The following is a 23,954-nucleotide window of genomic DNA, read 5'->3' as shown; positions in this document are numbered from 1 at the left end:
TGGTCCTACAGCCAGCCCTCAAGGTCAAGTAGCCAGTGGTTGCAAGAGATGTGGATACTGAGGAGTTTTGGTGGCTCTCTGAGGAAATGAGTGGTGGCAGAGAAGATTCATTAATCTCTTCAGAGCAATGCTTTACGACCTATATTTTTGTTCTGTTTCCCTTAGGAGGGAACAAGTGAATGGATTATTTAACCATCTCACCTGTGTCATTCCCCAGACAGGAATTCTCTTTTGTGCCAGTTGCATTGATTGATGTGATCAGACTGGCTGTTAATCAAAGCAATCTCAGCAGCCTAATTTTGTACCTGATCTCTCTCTGTTTGTGCTTCAAGGTCTTTGACAGGGTCCGAGAAGATTGCCCTAATTTCCATGAGAAGATTAAGCCTATTAATGCTGAACTCACTCAGCCCAAGCTGGCCATCAGTGCTGAAGACGAAGAGGAGCTTCTGACCCGGGTCAATGTTGTCTTCCACTGTGCAGCCACAGTTCGCTTTGACGAACCCCTCAAGTATGTCCTGCTTTTCTATGTTTGCTGAGCGGGATCAGAGTGCACCATGGCACTGCCCAGAGCATCCCTTGCATGGCTGCAGTGCTGATTCCCCTGTCCATGTTCGTGCTCCCCATGGTTCTGTGCTGAACATGGAAGGAGTGTGCTCTGAAAATGCCGTGTGTGTGTGTGCGTGCGCACACACATCAAACTTGGTGCAGTCCCACGGGAACAAATGGAAGAACTGCAGGATTGGGTTGTAAGACTGTAAGGAAGTTAAGTATGACCTAAAACTGGGGTGAGGAAAAGTGTGGTTGAGGTTGTTAGGGAGATGTTTTGGCAGAGCTGCAGACAGAGAAACTGTGTTGTGTCCGTCTCTAAAGCTGGTGCTGTTAATGGCCTTTCTTTGTCACTGAGTAGCTGGAGAGGAAAATGAGGTGTGGTTTGAGAAAACAGCCCATCACAACCTTTAAAATACCCAACTCCCACTGTAATTAACTGTTTACAATGAGTGCTTGGTTTCTGAAGGCGTTCCCTTGGGAGTGCCTGTCCAGGGAGGCTTTTCCATTAAAAAAAACCAGCAGAAATAAGCCACTGAAACAAGATTAGATGTGTAAATGCTTCTGTGCAGATTATCCATTTCAGCAAACCGAGGTAGATGATCTGCATTGCCAGATCCTAATAGTCTTCTGAAAAAACACTAAAGCTGTCATAGTAGAAAACAATTTGTAATATCAGTCTTTATTTGCTCATAGGCTAAAGAGATATCCACTATGTCCACCATAATTACTTGCTTTTTAGAACGACTAATTAGAGAAACACCAGAAAGAAAGCAGCTCTTGATGTGATCTTGAGCCAGTATGTAAGTAGCCACAAATGTTGTTAAATCAATGCACAAATGAACACACTTTAAAAATAAGTTTCAGTGGCATGAAACATCAAAGGGAAACCACATTTTTAATATGGAGGATAGCTAGAAAGAAGCTATAAGTTTAAAAGGTCATCAGCTTACAGGCAATGGAAAAACTAAAGACTGTATGTGATCTGTCAAAATCTCTCCAATCTCTCAAGGAAAATTATGATTAGAAGGCAAAATATGAGAAGTTATCCAACTCAAATTATTTCTGACTGAATAATAAAATATATCAGATGGGTAAAAGTTTTAGCAAGTTAAATGTGAAAGCACAATATTGCTGCTTAGTTATGAATTTTAAGCAAAAACTTGGTGATGACACAAATAAAAGTATTTTTCAACATGATAGAAGCTCGAAGATTACGACAGAATATGTAAAGCCAATAGATAAGGAGGGGGGCAAAAGCATTGCTGTGAAGATACTGGAGAAACAGCAGTGGAGACACCAAATGAATTATTGGCATCAACATGCGGTACATTTAGAAAATTCTCCATATGGAACTCTTGAGGGCAGAAATCAGAAATTGTGTTGTATTGAAATATTAATAGATGCTGATTTCATAGAAGTAGAAGTAAATAATGATAAAGCAAAGAACAAACTGCCAGTGTTAGAGATATTCCCTATGAAGGCTGTAATATATAGTAGGGATAATTCATGCTATTAATGTATGATGTAAAATATTGTAAAATCCAAAAACTATGTCTCTGACCATCCCGGCCGGGAGCTGCTATCTATTCAGATTACGAGTTCTGGGACACAAGTTAAGATAACGAGTGACGCCTTAACATAAGAATAGAAGCTTCCAGGGCGATGATCACCGGTATCCTGAGTCGTTGGGAGCCACCCAAGAGCGATTATCACCCTGCCGATTGCATCTATCAAGATAGTCAGCGGCGCCAACCTGATGCATCTGAATCCATGGCTTCCCCGGAGCCCATTGATGCTGACTACACACCTGGAACCGGCTTTTGTCCAGCTCTGCACATGGAAAGAAACAGCAATGCATGTGAAGAGACACAAAGGAAATTCGGTCATCTTTGCCTCAGGCACAATAAACTGCATAAAACCTCGCCGCACGAAGCAGAATTTGTGAATGTGGGAGACTCTGACACTCGAGGGGTCAGGTCCAGGTCCACCCAGTGCTCATCCTGGACTCAACGCTGTCTCTTTGGCTGTGGTGGTCTCGGAGACCGAAATTCGGTCGTGCAGACAAATTAATAAATCTTTGCTAAGTTTTTGATAATTTTGGCTCACAACTTGATCATTTATAACTATCTGGTGACAACCCGAAGTGATTTGAATTTGGGGTTCAGGACCCCTTCGCACCCAGAAGGTGCCCCACTCATTTCAGTGGTCTGAACAGGATTGGAGTCTGTGAGACCAATCAAAAATTACCGAACCGAAACCAGAGCCACAGCCAAAGAGCGATAAAAATGTGCCCAGCTCTCAGAAACTCAGCAAGATACAGGAGATCTCTGAGCCTGAGGTGCTTTTTCCACTTGGAAATTGATGTGCACAAAGAATCCACGCAGGAAAGGAACCGTGAGTATCGCATGGTTGAGTGGGGTGTGACCGAGCATGTGTGTGAGACGTGACTCTGTCACGAAGTTAGTGTGGACCCCACGATCACATTTCCACCATCCTGCAAGGGACGTGGTCGGTGAAGGGGGAAGCAGACGCTTTTTCTTAACACGTGGGACCTGGGACTTGTAGGGAGTTCAAGGGGGGAAGTAGGTTATGGTCAGGTCAAAAAGAAGATAAAGAAGGTCTTGGAAAATTCCAGGAGCCCGTCTGCCTTCTGATCCAGAGAAAACAGGTAAGAAAACCAAAGATCAGTCGAAAAGTCAGCAGAATGGTTCTCCGTTTGACTGAGTAAGACTGGCGGTGTTTCATAAGCTCAGGAAATCGACATCGGACAAGCATTCGGGACTCGCAACAAGTGTCCCAGCCAGAGGAGACAAGGTGAGAAAATTCGCAGGTGGGATTTTTGGAAAAGTGGCGTTGGGAAAGAGCAGGTTCCAGAGAAAACCTCAGGACAAATTTCCCCAGGGTCCCAAGAAAGTTCTGCCAGAAATCCCAAGGGATAGTCCGTTGGGGTGGATGCTAGAGCACTGGAACGACAGCCCCAGGAGAGTGGGCAGGTCCAAGGAGAAAATGATACATTTTTGTATGGAAAAATGGGGAGGGAAGGAGATGAGAAAATACGTGGTTTGGCCGATGTTCAACATGTTTGAGGCATGGACTTGCGAGTCTTTGTACAATCGCATATTTGATCACCACCCGCAGGATTTTGAGGAAATTGAGTATACTGAAATGTGGGGGTACACTTGTATGAGTTTATACCTGGTACGAGCCCTCTGACGCGCGGTGAACAGGGGAAAGGAGTGGGAACCCTTGGACAATCTTCCACCTCCCTACCTTGTTCCTCCGTCCCAGCCCAGACCAGCTCAGGCACTGCCAGTGCCCACATTGCCTCTCAGGGCGGTGATCCCACTGGGTCAGGTGCCGGCGCTGCCACTCCCACTGGAGCCGGCTGCGGTGCCTCCTCTTCCACGTGAACAAGCGGTGGCACCTCCGCTCCCATGTGAGCAGCCACTGCCGCCGACCCTTCCCAAAACTGAAGAAAAACAGGTAACCATCCCCAAAGTCAGCTCTCCCTTGGCCCATCGAACGAGAAGGAGAATGAGGAGGGCAACCATGGGAGACAGTGAGGATGAGGAAGAGAAGCCCGGCTTCGGTTTATGGGAGGTGCCAACGGCTCCTGGAGTTATCGGCTTCGTACACGCGCCGATCGACACCAGTGATGTGAGAGCGTTCAAGAGGGAGATGGGAATGTTGATGGATGATCCTTTGGGGGTGGTGGAAAGGCTAGATGAATTTCTAGGGACCATCACCTACACCTATGGGGATCTCCAAGTGATCATGAGATCACTGTTCAACAATGAGGAAAGGGACAGGATCAGACTTGCCGCGATCAAAGATTGGGAAAGGAGAAACCCCAATGGGGAAAGCAGGGACGAGAGATGGCCAAACCAGAAACTGTCCTGGAATGCCCAGATGGAGGAGGGGAGGTGGAAAATGATAAATTTAAGAAATAAGATAATTCAGGGTATCAGGGAAGTGGTACCCAAGGGACATAACATGAGTAAGGTACTCAGGGAATGCCAGGGAAAAGGTGAAACGCCCACTGAGTGGTTGGAGAGGCTCCGAAAGGGCCTGAGAATGTATTTGGGGATGGATCCCGATTCTCTGATCAGGGCAGTTTTGCTGAAAACTCAGTTTGTGGCAAAATCCTGGGAGGACATTCGGAAAAAGCTAGAAAAGATAGATGGTTGACAGGAAAAGGGCTTGCAGGAGCTGCTTCGGGAAGCCCAGAAAGTCTACATGAGGCGAGACAAAGAGAAAGAGAAGATCCAAGCTAAGGTATTGGTAGCTGTAGTAAGGGAAGCACAAAAACAGGAACAGGTCAGAGACATGGCAAAGAAGGCGCCGGCGGAGAAGCAGAACCGTTCCCGAGGAAAAGGATCAAACGATCAGAAGAGAGATTTCGAGTGCTATTACTGCAAGCAAAAGGGACACATCCGAAGAAATTGTCCCAACAAAGCCAAGGACCAGGCAATGTTTCAAGAAGATTAGGGGTGTCAGGGGCTTTTCAGTTTGGGGTCCAGAACACTGAGGGAGCCCTTGGTAAAATTAAAAGTAGGACCCCCACAGGCAGGAGATGTGGTTTATGGTAGACTTGGGGGCAGAATGGACAGCGGTGCAGCAACTGCCGCAAGGGTGCTCTCTGAGCGACGATTCAGTGATGGTAATTGGGGCAAAAGGGGAACCATGTGAGGTTCCAGTCATAAAAGATGTAGAAATAGAAATGGAAAACAAAAGACGTACAGGAAATATATTATTGATACGGGACGCAGATTTTAATTTACTGGGGCAGGACATGATGGTAGCTCTAGAAACCGGCTTGGCAGTGGAGAATTCCTGGCTCAGGGTGAGAATGTATAAACTCACCGTCCAGGACGAGGAGAAAATAGACCCGAAGGTGTGGTATGTCCAAGTAACATATGCTGGGAGGTTGGACATAGAGCCGATTCGTGTCAAAATTGAGAGACCATAAGACCCTATTCGGGTCAAACAATATCCCATCTCCATGGAGGGGAGGAGAAGATTGAAACTGGTGATTGACGGATTGATAAAGAAAGAAATGTTGGAGCCGTGCATGTCCCGGCACAACCCCCCAATATTGACTGTGAAAAAGATGGACAGTAGCTTTAGGCTGGTGCAAGATTTAAGGGCTGTGAATCAGAGAACTAAGACTTTGTTCCCCATGATCTCGAATCCTTACACTTTGTTGAATAACATTTCTCCTGAGGACATGTGGTACAGCATGATTAACTTGAAGGATGATTTTCGGACCTGTCCTTTAGCGGAAGGCCAGAGATTATTTTGCGTTTCAGTGGGAAGATCCAGAGACAAACAGGAAGCAGCAGCTCAGGTGGACATCGTTGCCTCAGGGCTTCGTGGATTCCCTGAATTTATTTGGGGAAGCACTTGAGCAGGTTTTGAGTCATTTTGTACCAACGGAGGGGACAAAATTGCTACAATATGTGGATGATTTGTTGGTTGCAGGTTCAAGGGAGGAGGTTGTAAGGGTGAGCACCATCTTGTTTTTGAACTTTTTAGGGGAAAAGGGGTTGAAGGTATCAAAGTCAAAGTTGCAATTCACAGAGCCCGAGGTCAAGTACTTGGGTTAACCAAGGGAAAAAAGAAATTGGATCCCAAAAGGGTGGCAGGGATTATTGCCTTACCACCCTTGCAAACAAAAAGGGAGGTCAGACAGCTTTTGGGCTTGTTGGGATATTGCCGGCAGTGGATTGAAGGGTACAGCGAAAAGGTGAAATTTCTATATGAGAAGCTCACCACAGACCAAATCAAATGGACAAAAAAAGATGAAGAAGAATTCAGGGTAGTCAAGGAAGCACTCACAGCAGTGCCAGTGCTAACCCTTCCTGATGTGAAGAAACCCTTTCAGTTGTTCGTGGACATGAGCAATCACACGGCACACGGGGTGCTGACACAGGACTGGGCAGGGGTCAGGAAACCGGTAGGTTACTTGTTGAGGCTTTTGGACCTGATCAGCAGAGGCTGGCCCACCTGTCTGCAGGTGATTGTCGCTGTAGCATTGCTGGTGGACAAAGCTAAGAAGGTAACTTTCGGTGCACCATTGGTAGTATTTGCACCGCACAATGTGCGGGGCATATTACAACAAAAGGCAGATAAATGGCTCACTGATGCTAGATTACTGACGTATGGGACCATTTTGATTCACTCGCAGGATTTGGAATTGCGGACAATGACCGCGCAGAACCCTGCGCAGTTTTTGTTTGGGGAAGCTTCAGGGGAGCTGGTTCATGATTGTGTAGAGGTGGTTGAATTATAAACAAAGATCAGAGAGGATTTAGAAGAGGGAGAGCTAGACAAAAGAGAAAAATGGTTTGTAGATGGGTCAAGCAGGGTGATTGATGGAAAAAGGAAATCAGGATACGCAGTCGTGGATGGATGAACCGGAAAAGTGATTGAAGCAGGTCCCCTGAGCACAAGTTGGTCGGGACAGGCTTGTGAACTGTACGCAGTTCTGAGAGCCTTGAAGGGACTGAAAGGGAAAAAGGGAGCAATTTTTACAGATTCCAGGTATGCCTTTGGAGTGGTTCACACGTTTGGGAAAATATGGGAAGAAAGTGGGTTGATCAACACAGGGGGAAGGGACTGATGCATGGGGAATTGATCCGGCAAATCTTAGAAGCTATAAGGGGGCCAGAGGAAATTGCGGTGGTCCACATGAAGGGACACCAGGCAGGGATTCAGTTCTGAACCAGAGGAATCAATTTGGCAGACCAGAAAGCCAAGACTGCGGCACTGATGATGGTAAGTACCCCAGAGATGGAAGGGATCGAGGTCCCAGATGACCCTCCTCAGCCCTCCCAAAAAGAGATCGAATGCTATGAGAAGATTGAGGGGAAATTGGAAGAAGGTAAGTAAGAAGTAAGGTAAGTAAGGTAAGTAAGAAGGTGGAAATTACCTGATGGGAGAGAACTAGTTTCTAAGGGTTTTACCAGGAGGATTTTGCGGAAACTGCACCAGCGAACACATTGGGGGGCATAGGCCCTGGCAAAACAATTCTTGAAATTTTTCGGGTGCAAAGGAATTTACAAATTGGCCAAACAGGAGGTACAAGGATGCCTGATTTGTCAGAAAATTAACAAAACAAGGACAAGACAAGCCATCCTGGGGAGTCGCTGTGTTGCATACTGGCAATTGGAAAGAATATAAGCTGATTTCACAGAGTTGCCAAAAGTGGGGAGATTCAAGTTTGTGCTTGTGATCGTGGACAAACTGACTTACTGGGTGGAGGCTTTTCCCAGCCCACGGGCAACGGCTCAGACAGTGTCCAGAAAATTACTGGAGGAAATTTTACCCTGATATGAGGTGGTGAATTACATTGATTCGGACCAAGGGACACATTTTACATTAAAGATTATTAAGCAGATGGCTGATGCGCTAGGCATTTGGTGGGAATACCACACCCCGTGGCATCCCCAGAGCTCAGGACAGGTGGAAAGGATGAATCAGTCTTTGAAAGCACAGTTACCCAAATTAATTTTAGAAACTCGGATGTCTTGGTTGAAATGCCTACCTTTAGCACTGCTTAATACTAGGACAATGCCTCATTCCGAGACAGGGCTCTCACTGTTTGAAATGCTATATGGGATGCCATATAGACATGGGATGCTGGTAGGACACCCCAGGCTTGAGGACTGCCAGATTCAACCATATCTGCTTGCAATCAACAAAAATTTGCAGGAACTTAGGAAACAAGGGATAGTATCTCAGAGTGCTCCTCTGGGATTCGTTATCCACAAAATTCAACCAGGCGACAGAGTGCTTGTTTAAGTGTAGAAAGATGTACCCCTCTCTCCTCACTGGGAAGGTCCCTTTCCTGACAACAGACACAGCCATTTGGATGGCGGAGAAAGGCTGGACACACGCACCTAGGGTGAAGAAAATTGAACATCAGGAGGAAGCCCGAGTGGAGGGTCACTTCTTCCCCATGCGACTTGAAACTCAAACTCCAAGTCCTTGTAAATGACCGACGGCAAGCGGATAAGTTGTATACTGTCTGACTGTGTATGCTATCCGTTTGTACATTTCAAGTGTGAATATTGTCAAGGGGTGTTTGTTGTACACTGTCGAAGGGGACAGACGCCAAAGGGGTTGTGCAGTCAGTGTCTGGAGGAGGAGCTTGAGCTGACTGACCAAATCCTAACCCTAGCCACAAGTCTTGGAATCATTGAATTAGAGTCACAGGAGTGGTTTCAGGTTTTTCAAAACAGGGTGCATGGAAAATTTAGATCTAAGGTAGAGGTTCTGAATGTGGAGTGCCAGAAATCAAATCAAGGTACCGTGTGGCTCCGATGCCGTCAGAATTTCCTGGTAGGGCACCTTCAAAAGGAGGCATGCAGCTAGGTCAGAGAAGGTGTTCTCTGAAGAATACTCCTGCTGCCATGAAGATGGTCTTCCTTGCCACTGGTGGCACCCCAGGGGGCAGAGGCAAAGGCAGAGGAGTACGCCTGGTGAGAATCCTGATTGGCCTGAGCCTAGCCATGTGCAGAACGCAGAGTGTGCACATTGAGGTCCCAATGAGAGGCGGAAACGACAGCTCCGCAGATGAGTGTGGAAGTTGCACTCAGGTGGTCCCAGTTGAGCAAGGGGACGGGAAACCCTCAGCATACCAAGTCCCAGAGAAATGCATCAAGGAGCCTGGCAGGTGGTGTTGGGAAAATGGCACGAGGCTCAAATTATGTAAATTGGACAAAGGGATTTATTTGGTGTATCGATCCTGAGGTAGGGTCAAGGAACCGGCAGTCAGACAAGCACAAGCATCAGATGCGGAGATGGAGTGCAGAAATAATGTCAATCCCCATTTGCAACCAATGCAATCGAACCATGTGGGTTGGGGGAAAAACGGAATAGATTTTTGTCGCGTATCACCAGGTGAATCCATTGTGTTATGACAATGCAAGGCTGGTGATATGCACAATGAATGGGAAAATTTATTGGATGGGACGAAATGTTAAATTTGATAGCAAATTTACCTTGAGCAGGGAACCAGTCATATTGGATTTCACACAAGCAAATGATGATAGGGTGTGCCTGCAATATGACAGGGTTGTCTGTTTCACAAAAAGTAAAGATGGTGAGGATCCTGAGGGAAGAATGAGGGAGATCACTCAGGAATTGAAGAGAAGGGAGTCAGAACTGAGGAGAAAGCCAATTGAACAAGAGAGATTGAAAACTCTGGGAGAACAGTACAAATTACTTGAGAAACAATACACTGATGGGGAATTACCTTCCCCAGACAGGAACCTATTTATTGATTTGATGCAAGAAATTGCAACGGAACTGGGATTGTCAAATTGCTGGATTTGTGGGGCGCTGAAGTCAGCAGAGAAATGGCCATGGAAAGGGGAAGGTTTGGCTCCAGAACAGCTTCTGAAATGGGACAATCCAAGAGTCTCAAAATTGGCACAGAGGCCTGAGGGATGGATTTTGGACCAGAGAGTGATTGGAACCGTTTGCATCAGTCGGGAAGGAAAGGAATATACTGAGTGTGGGATACACTCTGTGTGTGACTACCCTGATGGTAAATTCAGACAATAAGGGCAGGGTCTGGCAACCAGAACCCCCGACAGGGTACTGGAGCCGGAAGAATGAGACCAATTGTGAATGGAACAGAAAAATAGGACTTTGCTGGGTCAAAAATCCTGGAGCCAACCCTTACCAATCCTTGGAGGGCCTGAGAGAATACTGGGGAGACCTAGGGAGAACAAACATTAGATGGAAAGCCCCGGATGGAATTTATTGGATTTGTGGGGAAAAGGCATACAGTGAGTTACCCCTGAGGTGGAAGGGATCATGCACTCTGGGCATGATCCGGCCAGTCTTCTTTACTCTCCTGCGAATGAAAAGTAACCTACTAGGGGCTCCTCTGTATGAGACCCTGAGGAGGGAGAGGAGAAGCTTGAAAAAGATGATACCTGTAATGAGTGGCAAACAAACCTGGGGGGAGGAAGAGTGGCTGGCCACAAGAATAATTGATTATTATGGACTGGCCACATGGGCTCAAGATGGAAGCTACAGGTATAGAACTCTGATTTATCTACTGAACTGGCTGATTTGGCTGCAGGCAGTGGTGGCAATTGTATCAAACCACACCTCAGAGGCCCTGGATTTACTTTGTCGGCAGCATACCCAGGTACGGGCATTTGCGTACCAAAATCAAATAGCTTTAGACTATTTGCTGGCCGAAGAAGGGGGGTTTGTGGAAAGTTCAATGAATCAGAATGTTGTATTGAGATTGACGATTATGGGGAGACATAAGAGGATTGGAAGCCGAGATCAAGAAAGTGGCCCATGTCACTTGGTCACTTTATAACCCTTGGGTTATAAAGTTCAAAAATGGAATTTGATTTTGCAATCTTCGTGGTAGGACAGATTGTTTGATGGGGCCTGGTGGAACAAAATAATGGTCTTCGTGCTGTGTTCAGTAGCCGGAATCCTATTCCTGCCATGTCTAATTCCTTGTTTTATTAGACTGATCCACTCCATGGTACAGGGGATGCAGATAGCAATAGTGTCTTCCGGAAGCAATACACTTAAGATCATGAGCCTGGGAGAGAAGAAATATGCCAGCAATGCTGCCGAAGTATTGGCGAAATTTGAGAAATGAGTGAAAGCGAGTATAAACAATATTAAGTGTCAGGATATTCCACAAGTGGAGCACAGGATAATTGAATTAAGGTTGCTCTCTCTGTGTAAGACCCTTAATAGTGGCGGGTAGAAGTAGAAATAAATAGAATTTAGCAATTTGGGTTATAAAGGGGGCATGAATTAAATTAGTGATATAAAAGGGGAGGGATTGTAAAAATGGTAGGGATAATTCATGCTATTAATGTATGATGTAAAATATTGTAAAATCCAAAAACTATGTCTCTGACCATCCCGGCCGGGAGCTGCTATCTATTCAGATTACGAGTTCTGGGACACAAGTTAAGATAACGAGTGATGCCTTAACATAAGAATAGAAGCTTCCAGGGCGATGATCACCGGTATCCTGAGTCGTTGGGAGCCACCCAAGAGCGATTATCACCCTGCCGATTGCATCTATCAAGATAGTCAGCGGCGCCAACCTGATGCATCTGAATCCATGGCTTCCCCGGAGCCCATTGATGCTGACTACACACCTGGAACCGGCTTTTGTCCAGCTCTGCACATGGAAAGAAACAGCAATGCATGTGAAGAGACACAAAGGAAATTCGGTCATCTTTGCCTCAGGCACAATAAACTGCATAAAACCTCGCCGCACGAAGCAGAATTTGTGAATGTGGGAGACTCTGACACTCGAGGGGTCAGGTCCAGGTCCACCCAGTGCTCATCCTGGACTCAACGCTGTCTCTTTGGCTGTGGTGGTCTCGGAGACCGAAATTCGGTCGTGCAGACAAATTAATAAATCTTTGCTAAATTTTTGATAATTTTGGCTCACAACTTGATCATTTATAACAATAGCTAAAGAACTCTGAGCAATTCAGCAAAAATCCATGCCAGGCCCATATTATGAGCACAGTTCTGTTCATCACTTCTCAGAAGGGGTGCAGTCAAACAGAAATGTGCATGGAAAAGTAAATTTTATCTGAAGGGTAGCTCACATAAAAGTATTCATCCTGATAGAAGGGCAGGAGGAAATAGAAATCTACAGAAAATGCTGCACTTTATTAGCAGTGTGTGAAAAATATCTCTAGCTTTAGATACAGTGATCCAAATATTGATTGTACTCTTCAGCTGATGTTTGCATTCCTTTGGGCTATTTATATTTTTTCTTCAACGTAAGTAAGTTTTTTTATTGTACACTGTGCTTGATGGCATAATTCCAAACATTGTACATGTCTTTGAAAGCTTCTACTCCTGGGCTGAGCAGATTGCGTATGCCTGTCTTCTCCCTCCTGTGCAGGAAAGTGTCGCTATTCCAATACAAAGCAAGCAACAGAGTGTGCTGGTTGAAAGGTGTCACAGATTGTCTCTAGGACAATTTCTAGCAATGCTGAGTGCTTAAAGGCCAGCATTGCTAACCAGGACATTCTTATGCTTATCACTTCTCATCTCCATTCCTTGGGAACTTAAGCTGTTATCTTTAATGGTGTCTTCTTTGATAATGAGTAGCTTTAAACTGAATGAGAGTAGGTTTAGATTAGATATTAAGAGGAAATTCCATACTATAAGGCTCCTGAGGCTCTGGCAAAGGTTTCCCAGAGCAGCTGAGGCTGCCCCATCCCTGTAAGTGTTCCAGGCCAGGTTGGAGGGGGCTCTGAGCAATCTGGGATGGTGGAAAGTATCCCTGCCCATAGCAAGGGAGTGGGACTGGGTGATATTTAAGGTTCCTTCCAAGCCAGGCCATTCTGTGATGCTATGAATCTGTTTTTCTGGGCCCAATGACCCTTTCCTGCTTTCTGAAACCATGTGTTCTTCTGGTTTAGCAGCAGTCCCTCCAGAGAACAGTGAATGTGTACTGTAGGAGCCACAGTGCCTCAGGGCTTAGAAATACATGTTCCAGGGAAGGGTGATCAACATGTCACATTTAGAGATGTTAGTGAAGTCTTAATTGTGACCCTTCAAATTGAGTAAAAGTATTTGAGAGACATTCAGTGTCCAGAACAGCAAATCCAACAGCATTGCTTTCAAAGCTGGTTTCACACTTGCATTTCAGTGACACTTTCTGCTCCACTGTGCCCCCTGCTCTCCCTGACTTTCCTTTCTGTGGTGAGGTTTGGATAAAGCTCAGCCTTTATATGTTCTTCCCAGTGAAATGCCTTTTGCTTATTTCCCCTGCATTCCTTAGACATGCCCTGCAGCTGAACGTGATGGGCACGCAGCGGCTCCTCGAGCTGGCCCGGCAGATGCGGAACCTCGAGGCCCTCATCCACATCTCCACTGCCTATGCAAACTGCGTCCGGAAATGCATCGAGGAGATCATCTACCCACCCCCAGCCGAACCCCAGAAGCTCTTTGATTTAGTAGAGTAAGTAGGAACCACATTCTCCCTTCCAGTGCTGGCTTCCCTTCATCCTGCGGCAGACTTGGGAGCTGTTCCCAGGATCGGGTGGGATTTCTGTCAGAGGTGCTGTTACTGCTGTTTCTTTGTGGTTTTTTTAAGAGTCTGATTTAATGAGAGCCCAGTATTAATTTCTGCAGGAGTGTATTTTCTCCCAGGAATGGAGTTGCTGCTTTCTGTAACGCTCAGCTCTGCTGCTGCCTTTGTAAGAATTCATTTTTTTCCATGCACCTTTTTTTTTATCTTTTCAGCTTCCCACCATTGTTTCCACTTCTTTCAGAAATCCAGTATTTAACTGGAGTTAAATCAGGTATTTAACTGGAGTTATATGAGGATGAGTAAGAAACAGGCTTTTTTACATAGTTCAATGTGAATCATTTAAGTTTGAAAAGACCTCTAAGATCACCAAGTCCAAACTTTGACTGATCACTACCTTGTCAAATAAACCAGAGCACAGAGTGCCACATATTGTTGGGTTTTGAACACTTACAGAATTGGTGACTCCACCACTTGGGCAGCCCCTTCAAATGCCTGGCCACCTTTTCAGTTAAGAAAATCTTCCTGGTTTCCACCTGAACCTCTCCTGGCACAGCACAAGGCAACGTCCTCTCAACCCAGACAGGAATACAGGGCTTTGATGAAACACCAAAAAAAGCTTGGTTATCTGAATTTACCAAAATAAAGAATAATTAGAAAGAATAACAAAATCAGTTGATAAAGGTCCTAGAAGACATTCTCCTTAAAAGAATTTTCCCACAACTGTTAATGTGTTTTCATTAATTTTCTAGTGGGTGATGTAACAACTGATCTGTGATCTGTTAACACAAAGAGCTGGTATAAAATAAAGATTTTATTGATTTTCTTGATTTAGGGTAATGGAAGATGAAATTAATTAATGCCCACTAAGAGAACCACATATTTCTTTTTTTAAATAAAATAAATTTGTCTTAAGAAATAATTTAACTGTCTAAGCACTACTTCAAAAAAGTTAGTACAAACTACTTTTTCTATTTGAATTTCTGCAGTAGCCCATATTCTTGGATATGTTTACTTCTAGCTAGTAGTCATCAATCATTTAGCTTTTATTCAGTAAGAGGAATATGATAAAAACTTGAGAAATGTTTTAGTGCATTAGAGCAGTGGGCTCCCTGGTCCAGTGTCTAGCCCTCAAGAATGTCACTGAGAGATGTCATTTAGGGTAACTACACCAGCCTGGATACTCCTTTCTGTTCCCCTCACAGAAACCTGAAGAGTCTCAGCCTTTTTACTGTCTCCTCATGTGCTGATGGATCTGTCTTGGTGCTGATGCTAGTTGCCCTTCCTCTCTACCTGTTCTTTAACTTTACTCCCTCCCTGAGGTATGGGGGTCAGACAGAACTTCATGCAGTACTCCAGTTGCAGTCACTCAAAGTTTTATTTAACCAGCTTCAAAATTACACCACTGGTCATTCTCAGTACCTGATGATAGCCAGCGTTTCATTGATTTTTTTTTTGCCTGCTGCTACTCACTGACATGGAGGTTTCAGAGCTGTGATTCAAGAGCTTTTGCTGAGCTACAGTTACCAGTTCTAAGCTCAACAACCTCTAACACCAGTTCTGGTAAACTGCTTTTCCCTAAAGTGGGGCTCCTCTTTTTGCCCACTGACTCAGTTTTATGTCCTTTGGTGTTCATCACTGTCAAGACTCCATTTCACTGTTCCAAAAAGCTTACCATCACTTGCAGCTCTGAAAACAATTAGTGTTGAGGGCTCAGTTTTAAAAAAAAGGTCTGATTGCTAGTCAGAAGAGTAGAGAAGGGCTTGGCTACCCCAGAGGTTGTTACTTCAGCTGCTTTATATAAAACACTAAGAATTTATGTATCATAGCTTGAAAATGCAGAAGAGAGGATGATGTTTGAGATGCACCTTTAATATTTGCCATGTAAGTGAAAGAAATAGTGTGTGGATATCAGGGAGAAGAGAGTGACAGGTATCAGAATTTTACCTTTGATGGGGAGGGAGGGGAAGCAAACTAGGAAATATAAACCACCCTCAAAAATGGGGAGAAATACAGATTATGTTTTGCATCAGCCAGCTGTGGATGATTCCCTTCACAACCAACTCTTGTCTTAAGGTGCTGCTCTTGCAAGTGCTTTAAGAGGGATAATCAAAGAACTAGATGCAATAAGAGATCCATTTAACAGTGCTTTTGGCCATGCACTTGATATATGCTTATGATTTCTTATTCACTTGAAATCTTAAGGATGCTCTTATCCTCCTGTAACCATCTTGCTGTTTCAGTTTTTTTGATATTTAATCTGCAAGTAAACCCTGAGGCTTAAGCTGTGTAAAGCAAAAGTCACACTTCTAAGTGCTTCCAGGCCAATAGGGGAAACATATAATCTGCTGCATCGAGCATGGTTTGCCTTAATCTAAAGCTGAAGGAAATCAGCTTTGAAGGGTGTGCTGAGGTAAGGAACACAGCACACAGCAAAGTTGTGGCTGAAGATGTGGGTTGGTTATTGGAGAAAATACAGATCCATTGTTGCTTACAAGAGTCTTATTAATGCAAAGCCATTAACACAGAAAGTTTTGCTTTCCTGTGGCAGAGTAATTTGGTGCATATAATGGAGAAGTTATTAATTGTTTAATTTGCTTTGTTCGCTTGGAAGGGCCAGATGCAACAGCAGTGAGCAGAAGCAGTAGCTTTTGTGAGTTAGCATTCCAGAATCTTCCAAGTAGGTCACAGAGCAGTTCTTGCTGAAGTGTTATCTCTGCCTCCCTGATGGGAATATTGGTCAATCAAATCACCTGGCAGGCCGGTGCCCCTGGAAGAGCTCCTCAAGTAATACAGAGACCTCTCTGGAAGGATGAGGACAAGGGGACAAGGGGAAATACCTCTGCTTGTACTTCTACACCTGTCTTTGCTTTGTGAGAAGGCAAACCTGCAACCGTCTATTATGAAAATCAAAAAAAAAAGAGAGAAGGGGAAAAAGACTTGCACACAGCTTAACCTGAGTTCCTAAATTAACTTAGTCTTCCTCCAGGCTCTACAGAAATAGGCATCTCTTCTTGGTAGACTGGTAATTAGCTACTCCACAGATTTAAACAATAGCAGTTTACTGAGACCCTGAGGTTCAGTGGTTGCCTAAGTGGCTTTACAAATTAAGTCAATATTATGTGCTGCTTGTAACTTCTGTGTAGTTAATATCTTATGCTTAAATGCTTTCTTCTACCTTGCTTCTGCTGCACGGGACCACGCTTGTAAAGGAAGGTGTTTGTGCCTTCATAGGGCTTTTTTATTTAAAGAAAAAATTCTGATATACTACAAATTTTCAGATTTTTAATGCACTCCAAAACTGAGAAATTTGCTGCATCCAGCCCTCCCCTGTGAATCAGTGCTTTCTCATACAACTTCCCATCTGTGCTCAATGAGAGTCATCTGAAAAGTGCTGTGCCACCTGAGCCACCATATCTTTGAAAGGTTGACAGGATCAAGCAGTTTTTCAGGTGTGACAGTTGGCATCATATTTCTCTCCCCTTGACCTCTGCCTTTTTCTGAAATTCAAGATAAGGAGGGGTGAAGTGAGGATCTGCAGGAAGCATATCCTTGCAGTGCCCCTGGGAAGAGTCCACGCCTTCTGGCTGAACTATAAGTCCATTGATTTAATTGCATATTGGATTATAGGAGCTAATCTTTGATTCTGTGGTGTAACATCAGGCTACTGGGAGCCTGTCAGGGACTGGCAGCAAGGGCTCTGGAAGCACAGCCAGTTCTTGTCTTTTGCACCCAGATGCTGGCAGGACCTGTGAGGTGCTGGTGCTGTGCCAGGGAAGAGCCTTTGGATGCTAGGCCCTTCATGCAGCTCTATCGTGGTAAGGGCTGCTTTTTAAAAGCTATCTGCATAACTGCTTCTGATGGATTAGGTGCTTGAATACCTTCAAAAAATAAAAAACAACTTGTCAGAGTACTTTTGGGTTTTTTTGGTGGTTTGGTTTTGGTTGGTTTTTTTTAAGCACCAGCTGTTTCCTGTGTGAGCAAACCCATGGTAAGCCTGCTAGGAGGAACATATAACCCTGCAAATGATGGAAATACACAGTTGGAATAATATCCCTGTAGGACATTTTTCGAGCTTTTGAGACCTTTGTGTTGTTACGTGACTTGCTAATTCAAGGTTACCTGGAATATCCTGAAACATATTTGGGAGTATACAGGGACTGTGTTGGCTGAGGATGAGAACTGCCTAGTGATATTCCTGGCTGGGAGAGCTCCATCAGGCTGTAGACCATGGCAGTATTTATGTTACAGATTGCAGTGAAGCATTACCTATGCAAAAGATTGCTCTGAAGTGAGTTTGTAGAGGTACCTGAATTGTAGCTGGGCATTGTAGCATGAAGCTCACCAGGGTTTATTTTGCACCTTGAAGACAAAAGTGACTTTCTCCCACAGAGCAGTTTTAAATCCAAACCTTAAATATCTTTGACTGGCTTATTCACTGTTTCAGGTGAGGATTCCTGTCTCACTGGTCTGTTTTGCCTGAATCTTTTTCTCTCCCTACGTGGTGGATGATAATGTTCTCCTTGTTTCCTGTAGGTGGTTGGATGAATCCATCATTCAAGACATCACACCCAAACTGCTTGGGGAGTGGCCCAACACTTACACCTACACCAAAGCCTTGTCAGAGTACCTGATTCAACAAGAGAAAGGAAACTTGAACATTGCTATCATCAGGCCGTCCATCGTGGGAGCCAGCTGGCATGAGCCTTTCCCAGTAAGCATGAATACACAATTCCCTACTGAGAGCCTTTGGATGCAGCTGGAACTGTGGTACTGTCAAGAATCTGTCGCTCCTTGTATCAGTGTCTTGTGAAACAGATGTCCACAGTTCATAGGGAGATGTGCGGAAGAGGTAGAGATCCTGTGCTGGAGTAGAACAGCAAGCCTTCTTCAGCACCTTAGAACACCTGTGAAAAGACCACATTTAAGCAATAATAACAAAAGCTAGGATAGTTATAGTGCAGAATGCTGGGCTTGCAATTGATTGTCCATTCAGGCACACCAGGGGAATTTCTGTGCTCGAAACATGGGATCTGAGGGTCAGTCGTACTCCTTGTGCATTGTGGTTGAGGTACAAATGTCAGGGACTCAGTAATTAAATGCAGCTGTACTTTGGAATGAGATAATTCATTAAGCTAAATATACCAATAGAAATAACATGCCCTAACATTGCAGCCAAATTGGAAAGCACAAAGTAACCTTTGGCTTTCATGTAGCCTGACGTATGCCAGAGATGGCTGCGATGCAACCAAGGCTCTGGGCCAAGCTCGCCATCTTGCAAAGATAAAGAGCTCTGTTTGGTGTTACAACCTGTTCCAGGTTAAACAGCTCATCACTGCTCTGAACTCCAGCTCCCACAAGTGGCAGCTTCCCTGACCTGAAGTAGGATGGGATTCAAAAGGAGTGTTGTGTTTTCGTTTTGGTTTTATTCTTCTCTGCTTTAGAAATTAGCTGGAGAGAGCAAATCACCCTTGGTGACAGCTGCATGTTTTCTGTCAAGGGTAAATATTAGTCCAGCTGTTTTCAGCAAGTTTATTCCTGAGGTCAGGGAAGAGGAAAGAAATGATTTCTAAGAACAAACCTAGATTCTGTTGATGATAAGTGAATTGCATACAATGCATCCCTGGCTACTGGTTGGCATCCTGGCAGCTGTCCCAGATGGGCTGGCATCCATCTAAACTGGTGTCTCCTTTCTTTTTTGTCTACACCACACCACTGTCATCATTTAGAAGTCTGTGTAAGCAATACATCATTGAAAGGAGCACTAATCATTCTTCTTTTCCACAGGGTTGGATTGACAACTTCAACGGGACCAGTGGAATATTTATTGCGGTATGTCTAGTTACTATTTAAGCTCCCCTTAAAGCAGAGTTTGAGTTACTAAAATAGTAATTCGGATAATTCTGATGTTACTCTACAGCCCCACCTAGAAACTGTATGCAGTAAAGGGCCATGGGAATTTTCTGAGTCTGGGAGAAAGATGTCACCCACTTGCCGCACATCTGTCAGCTGGTAGGACCCAGAGGATGGCCTTTTTTGTGGAGCTCCAAAAAGCTCCATTGAGAGAGTATTCATGATGCTGGTTTGCTAAAATGCGAATTGCAGTTCCTAAAAGCTCTAAAAAAACTAAACATTTGGACACATTCGGACAAATTTTCAAAGAAAAGGCAAAAGATGTATCCTTGAAATGAGGGTAATTCATGGGTGTCACAGCTTGAATCTTTTAACACAAATTTATTTTCCAGGCCAGGTTACCACTCTGTCAATACAAGCAGCAGTATTTATCATTCCATTTGTCTCTGTTTGTATTGTTTCCAAATCTACTGCTATAACTTGTCATACTTCCACAATACCAAAGATTCTGGCTCCCACTTGCCACTGCTTTGTACAGGATTTCTCCCTCTACAGACTACACCTAAATAAAATGTATGATTGATTCAGACTCTGCCAGTCACATGGATAATTCACTATACTTTTTCCTAACTTGATAAAATATTCCTGTAAGATGAAAATTATCATTACAATTAGTACATGAAAGGAGTAAAGTTGCATACCTTTTTTCTTGCTTTATAATTTTTTTTCTGAACTAAAATCACTGCCTTAGGCCTCTTTGTCAATCCATAATGCTGTATAGCTCTGGGCAGATATTTATGTTCATGTATGTCCAACTTCATTGCTTTGTCAAAACTATGTTTTAATCAGCCTGGTGCAGTGTATGAAAGCATTAGTGGTCTGCAATCATCAGAGATCAGAATAAAATCCAAATATGATCTTGTTAAAAAAAATTCATTTATATCTGAAGTAGAGTTTTTGTTTTTTTGGTTTTTTAATCATAACTTCCAATGATGTCTGTCACACCATTTATCCAGAACTGGTTTGCAAGAAACCTTGAGCCAGGTTTTGTATGCAGATATAGCCTGTATCTTTAGATCCAAGTTAGCTCCATGGAGAGTAAAGATTATGAGATTCTAGGGTCACTATGGGAAATGGCTTCTTTTTTTATATAAAAAGATTAGACTTGCACTGAGATTTGAAAAAGAGGTGATATTTTTTGGTCCAGGTTTGAAGCTCTGAGATTTTTCAGTATAGTGGAAGAGACCATGAAATTTTTGTCATCTACACTGAGCTCTTGGGGGATGAAATATGGTCTGTAACTACATTGAGAGCTGGCCAACAAAAAGAACAAAAAACAATGACAAGGATGCAGGGTGTAGAGACAAAGTTGTTTGGAATGTTTTCCAGAAGGTAAAAATGTTTATTATTAGGGACCTAAAAGACTTTTTTCTTCTGAAGGGGGGGAATTAATAATTTTCCAGCTTTGGAAAAGAGGAGAGTGTGAATACATCCAATAAGTACATGAGTTAATGTTCTTGAATGTGGAGAGTTGTTTGAAAATGAACCCTTAAACATCTGAGTGATGCATCAGTTTGATTACCTGAAAATTGTGTCAGTACAACCAGCTCTCCTGGCCAAATGTATTTTAAACTGTGATTATTAGATGAGTAGCTTGAATTAAGTGTTGAAAAAATCAAAAGGGAAGTGGTTTTGGTGGTTTGGTTTTGTGCATTTGAAGTGTCCCTCCATACCAAAATACTCACTTTCAAATTCTAACCAAGCTCATCCTACAGGGAGAACGTTCCTTAGATTCAGATTTGGTTCAGATGATCTTTGATGTCATTTGGGCAGAATCTGGACTCCAAACCTTGCAAAGACTTTTTTCCTCAGTTGCAGTGTTTGAGTCTGATCATTTAATTCCCTAAATAGACTCATTTCTTTTAAATATTCATGAAATATGGGAGTCCAAGTTGTTCTTGACAATTTAATTATGTTTATTTCCCCTACAGTTGCTCCAGCTGCTGTGGGGAGCTGTGTTTGTTGATTGAGGAACAAAATTAAATTAATTACATTTCCGCTGGAGTGTAATTAACTCTTTTTGTCTTGCTGTTCCCTATTACATGCAGTGACCTTCCTCCTTGCAAAGTAGTGAAGCTGTAGGGCACAACTGGTTTAATTTGTGATCTGGACAGTGACTGTCCAAAGCACCTCAGCTGAGAGGATGTCCAGAAATATCAGACTCTGGCCAGGAAATTATTTTGGAGGCTTCACTTTGCTGTAGCTTTTATTTCAGTGAAGAGAAAAATGTCAGTATCTATAAATAGAAACCATGCCATACCTGATGGAAGTACCACTGAACCATTTTTGATGTAAAAAGTAACCTAAAAAACTTAAACCTCAAGGCTTTATTACATGCAAAACATAGGAAATCTTGAAGCCATTCATGTGTGTATGACCATCACATGCTGCTCTGACCACATTTTGCAGCAGATCCATCAAACATCCTCATTTGGAAGACCTCAGAAAGGTTTTTAGTGTGAAAATGTGATAGTTAATCACACAGTAGTCTCTAGTGAGCATGTTCATAGAAGTGGAAAATTCAGAGCTGTGCTTGGTTGCCTCCTTTGTTTCCTTCTGCCTTTTTTTTCCCCTTAAAAAAACCCAGTAGTAAGAACACAAAGAAAATAATAGTGATGTTGCAAATTGAAGCTTTAGTGTCTAAGCCTAACCATATTTCAGCTTAGGGCAGGAGAATTCAATGCATGACACAGGTTTGAGGAGGATGGAGTGAGCCATGTAGGGAATCTTGCACTGTTTGTGTCAGAGTCTGTGATCCCTCTGACTGATGCACCAAGGATGAGATTGCTCAGAAGTCCTAGTTCCTGAAAATTAAATCAGTCAAAAGTGTTATTCCCTTACTTGCAAGCTGTGAAATGCAACAAACACATCTGATTGCAGACAGGGAAAGGTGGAGAACAGCCTCCAAAACACCCTAAAAGATAAACACCTTCCAAAGAGGGGATACAGTGTCCCTTAAAATTCACCAATGACCACTAGACAGTGGTATGTGCTTTACAAGTTAATAGCAATCTTAAATGCTTATTTAATAATATTTTTTTCTCCTCAGACTTAAGGCAAGGGGTTTTCCACAACTAGACACTTCCTGTTTAGTTGTTGTAGAAAAATTTAATCTATTTTATAATGAAATTCAAGTTTCAGATTGTGTCAAAATAATTTAAGAAAAGCTGTAACATTTCCTTTGCCCTACCTTTTAAATATTGATGGATCTGTAGCAAATGTTCATTGGCTCCTTCATTCAGTCCTTCTCTCTGTTTTTGCACAGATCTAAATTACAAGAGCTTTTATCCTTCCTTACTTCACAATCACTTTTATCCTCTCAGCTTTTTCCCTTGTTCCTCAGCTTCACTGCATTGTTTCCCACACAAGAAAGAACTTGATTGCAACCATGACTCTGCCATGTTTGGTTTCTTCTCTTATGTGCTCTGTTGAGCCCTCATCTGTGACACACCAAGTAAAGTTCCTTCACCCCATTTCACCCCACCTTTCTGTATTTTGCCTTGTCCTCTCTGATCCAGTCTGCCATGCTGTTGCCATATCTCTCCTTGGGAACTTCCAAAGCCTCATTGGTCATCATGGAAGCCCCCTGATAAGCATTCAGGTTAAATGTACATATTTTGGGGAGCCTGATCCCCTGAAAAATGCACTTCCTACTGAAGGAAGGTGAAAATTTTCTGTTCTTGCCTCTTTCCTCTCTTTGGTTGTCAGTGTTTTTTTATTTGCACTGTGTTTTGGTGAGTGATGTGCTCTTCAATGCAGGGGCCATCCTTTGTATCTTTGTGCTTAACAGACAGCTTTGGAAAAGAGGAGAGTGTGAATACATCCAAAGGAAAGGTAGTCAAAATCCTTTTCAAAAATCCTACAGGTGTCATTTCCAAAGTGACTGTAGGTATATTCAGACCTCTGTCTTCCTGCGTCATTTAAGAAAATGTAACTTTCAGGCATGCACTTTACAAATTAACAGCAGCAAATTCAGATACATTTCTCTCCTTGGGTATTTTCTTTCATATTAAGTTAAATTAAGAGTCCCAGCTTTTCTTGTACACAGCACAGTCATCATCATGTTTCCAGGCATCCTCTGGAAATGCAGGACAGCAGGATCCATGGGAGATCCATTGTGTGGTCACAGAAACCAAATAATCTGCAACAGAAAAACCTTGCTACAGTGCTGGCCTGTGCCCAGTGCATGCTGCTGGAGTCCTGCCAGTTAAATCTCAGCCCAGCCTGAAGTGGGTGACTGTTTCCCTGTCTCCCTGTCCCACAGGCAGGCAAAGGGATCCTGCGGACCGTCATCGCCAACAACGAAGCGGTGGCAGACATGATTCCCGTCGACGTCGCCATCAACCTGACTCTGGCAGCCGGGTGGTACACGGCCGTGCACAGGTGGGAGGACATCCCTCTTCGTAGCATTCCTCTTTGGCCACGCACCTGGAACATTTGC

At 43.7% G+C, this 23,954-nt stretch overlaps 1 protein-coding gene across 4 annotated transcripts in view; it reads left to right on the top strand.

Moving 5' to 3' along the window:
• Window positions 1–23,954, top strand: part of LOC128940531 (fatty acyl-CoA reductase 1-like) — a 128,919-nt gene that overhangs the window by 89,931 nt on the left and 15,034 nt on the right. For all 4 annotated transcript variants that reach the window (XM_054282005.1, XM_054282006.1, XM_054282007.1 and 1 more), the window contains exons 3-7: window positions 333–508; window positions 13,352–13,531; window positions 18,137–18,314; window positions 19,388–19,432; window positions 23,778–23,896. In XM_054282005.1, coding sequence (XP_054137980.1) covers window positions 333–508; window positions 13,352–13,531; window positions 18,137–18,314; window positions 19,388–19,432; window positions 23,778–23,896 — 698 coding nt within the window. The remainder of the gene's footprint in view (window positions 1–332; window positions 509–13,351; window positions 13,532–18,136; window positions 18,315–19,387; window positions 19,433–23,777; window positions 23,897–23,954) is intronic.

The sequence above is a fragment of the Melozone crissalis genome, unplaced genomic scaffold, assembly GCF_028551555.1.
Source record: "Melozone crissalis strain CALT ecotype California unplaced genomic scaffold, PUWL_Pcris_2 ptg000033l_1, whole genome shotgun sequence".
Classification (NCBI taxonomy): domain Eukaryota; kingdom Metazoa; phylum Chordata; class Aves; order Passeriformes; family Passerellidae; genus Melozone; species Melozone crissalis.
The sequence above is the reverse complement of the archived record's forward strand: the minus strand, read 5'-3'. Positions and strand labels throughout refer to the sequence as shown.